This window comes from Trachymyrmex septentrionalis, unplaced genomic scaffold (assembly GCF_001594115.1).
Source record: "Trachymyrmex septentrionalis isolate Tsep2-gDNA-1 unplaced genomic scaffold, Tsep1.0 scaffold212, whole genome shotgun sequence".
NCBI lineage: Eukaryota > Metazoa > Arthropoda > Insecta > Hymenoptera > Formicidae > Trachymyrmex > Trachymyrmex septentrionalis.
This window is the reverse complement of record NW_017305310.1, coordinates 66,301-68,666: the sequence shown is the minus strand read 5'-3', so window position 1 is coordinate 68,666 and position 2,366 is coordinate 66,301. Positions and strand designations below refer to the sequence as shown.

At 35.1% G+C, this 2,366-nt stretch overlaps 1 protein-coding gene across 1 annotated transcript in view; it reads right to left on the bottom strand.

The window, feature by feature from the left end:
- The window catches only part of LOC108748158 (muscle-specific protein 20-like), a 35,713-nt gene that overhangs the window by 4,586 nt on the left and 28,761 nt on the right, over positions 1 to 2,366 (bottom strand). The window contains exon 3 of the mRNA XM_018486190.1: positions 1,362 to 1,491. Coding sequence (XP_018341692.1) covers positions 1,362 to 1,491 — 130 coding nt within the window. The remainder of the gene's footprint in view (positions 1 to 1,361; positions 1,492 to 2,366) is intronic.

Sequence of the window (2,366 nt, the reverse complement as noted above, 5' to 3'; positions counted from 1 at the left end):
TATATATAGTTCCAAGCTGTTAATTATATAAAAACTAGCGACGCAAAAAGGCTTAAAGACAAAAGAACATTTAAATCCCAAAGGAAAGGAAAATGTACACACATGATAGAATTTACAAGACATGGGAAACTGCGATTGCGGTAATCATTAAAAATTCCTTTGATCAATTTTTAATGAACATTAGGTCTTCTGAACCTTCTAATCATCACTTGATAATTTTGCACTGCGCTGATTTTATATGCAAATATAATCCAAAGAATGATTAATATGTATAAAAAAAGAACATGAGGAATGCGACGTAAAAATTCATGGCTTTCTGTTTTCCGCGCGTTCGGTAACGGCTACGCTGCGCGTCTACATATATCTATCGGTGTTTTCACTTTCATCGCGCTCCAATGTATAGTCGATGGTCCCGACCTCAGACTTTGTCGGTTCTCGGCTGCCAGGCGAGCAGGATGCACTAGGAGCCGGGGGATCCATCATCGACGGGGCGTTTCGCGCCTAATCGCTCGCTCCGGCTGGTGATATTGCGCGACTCTCGAAACGAGAGAGTCTCGCGAGAGGGTCAACAATCTCTCGACTCGCGACGACGGTCCGAACGGTCGTTGATCGGCGTTGTCGATATTCCGCAGTCGAGAAACTGACGCAAAACACTGTCGATTGCGTAAAGTCGACGGCGGATTAGGGGATCATAAACAAGCAGAAGGCGCGTCTCGCCGAAGCGAGACACACCGCCGCGCCATCCATGAGAAAATTTTCTGCGTCGAGACTCGCTGAACGGAATATCTTTTGTTACATTGAAAAAAAAAAATCATTAAATCTTAATACACATTTCTTTGAATAGTACAAAAAAATAGTACCTTTAATTAGAATAAATAAATATTTATTTAAGAAAAAAATGATAGTTAAATCAAATCAATAGTTTTTATATCAAATAAATATGTGCTTGCATTTAGTAAATATTTACTTCGAGCTTTATTCAAACAAAAATTATTAAAATTTATTTTTTTCTTTACAGTAAAAACGCGAATATTGAATCTCTTACGAAGTATTATAAAGCCTAATAAATATCAATAAAGAAGTTACTAATTAGAAATACGAGTAAATTAATTTGATAATTATGAGATACAGCATTTCTCTTTGTTAAAAGCAGCTCATTATTGACAAGACATTTACAGCGGTATTACTTTAGTTAATTTTAAACTTAAATTAATGTTAATTATTCAGAAAATATTTAATGGATATACAGTTTTATTTCGTTGTTATCACATTACAGTATTGTTCACCTATACTCTGTAAATGATTTCTGATATTTTCTTGATCGTGTTTATTGTTCTTCAAATTTATAATGTAATACTCACTGATTAAGATTATCCATCATCTTGTAATCTCCACCGGAAGTATTGACCTTTGAGATCAGGCCGGGCTGCAATTTATTCATGAGCATGCAGAGCAGAACACCATCCCTCAAAGCATCTTCGTAACTCACGCCTATAAGAAGCACGTATACGTTACATTTTCTCGTTTAGAATAAATAGATATAATCTTTACAACTAAAGAAAAATGTATTGGCAGCAATTTAAAGTCTACAATTTAAATACAATAAAAATTATTAGACATTCAATTCAGAAAATTGTTTCATCAACTGTACAAAGAATAATTATAATTAAATGAATATGATATACCCCCCTCGATAAATTAAATTTTTTTATTTTATACTGTTACTTCTTTAATTCTTTGTGGTAACATGGCTCCACTGAAAGTCGAAATCGAAAAAGGGCAAGGGTTTGGCTCTTTAATATTCAGAACTGCTTTTCCAAGTGGATGGAACTACGATCTTTGCACCGGCGGTGATGCAAGTTATCGCTGAATGCATTATTTTACGCCATGGATGTCCCGAAATTATAATATCCGATAACGGGACGTAATTAAAACATCTTTGTGCAACTCGAGAAACTCCTTGTCACTCACGGAATCCGCTATATATATATATATTCAATTCGATGGCACTACCTTAAATCCAGCAAGGACGTAAAGACATGAATCAATCAAAAATTGGCTGCTGCAGTCAATTAAAAGTGCTGTGCCATATTTTATCATCTAATTTGCTGCAGCAACCAATCTTTTCTTTCAGTGTAAGGATGCATCGGATCGTAAAATTACCGGATACCGCGTATCACGCTGTATGCATCGTAATGATGTTTGCACGGCTTAATTTGCCAAAAATTCACACCAATATTATGAAACTGGCCAATCATAACTATTCCTGGAAGAATGGATTAACTATTATTGATAGATTTATAATAGAGAGTTTTATAATATCGATAATTTCATAACTTCGGTGTAAACTGAGCTTGTACACTTCA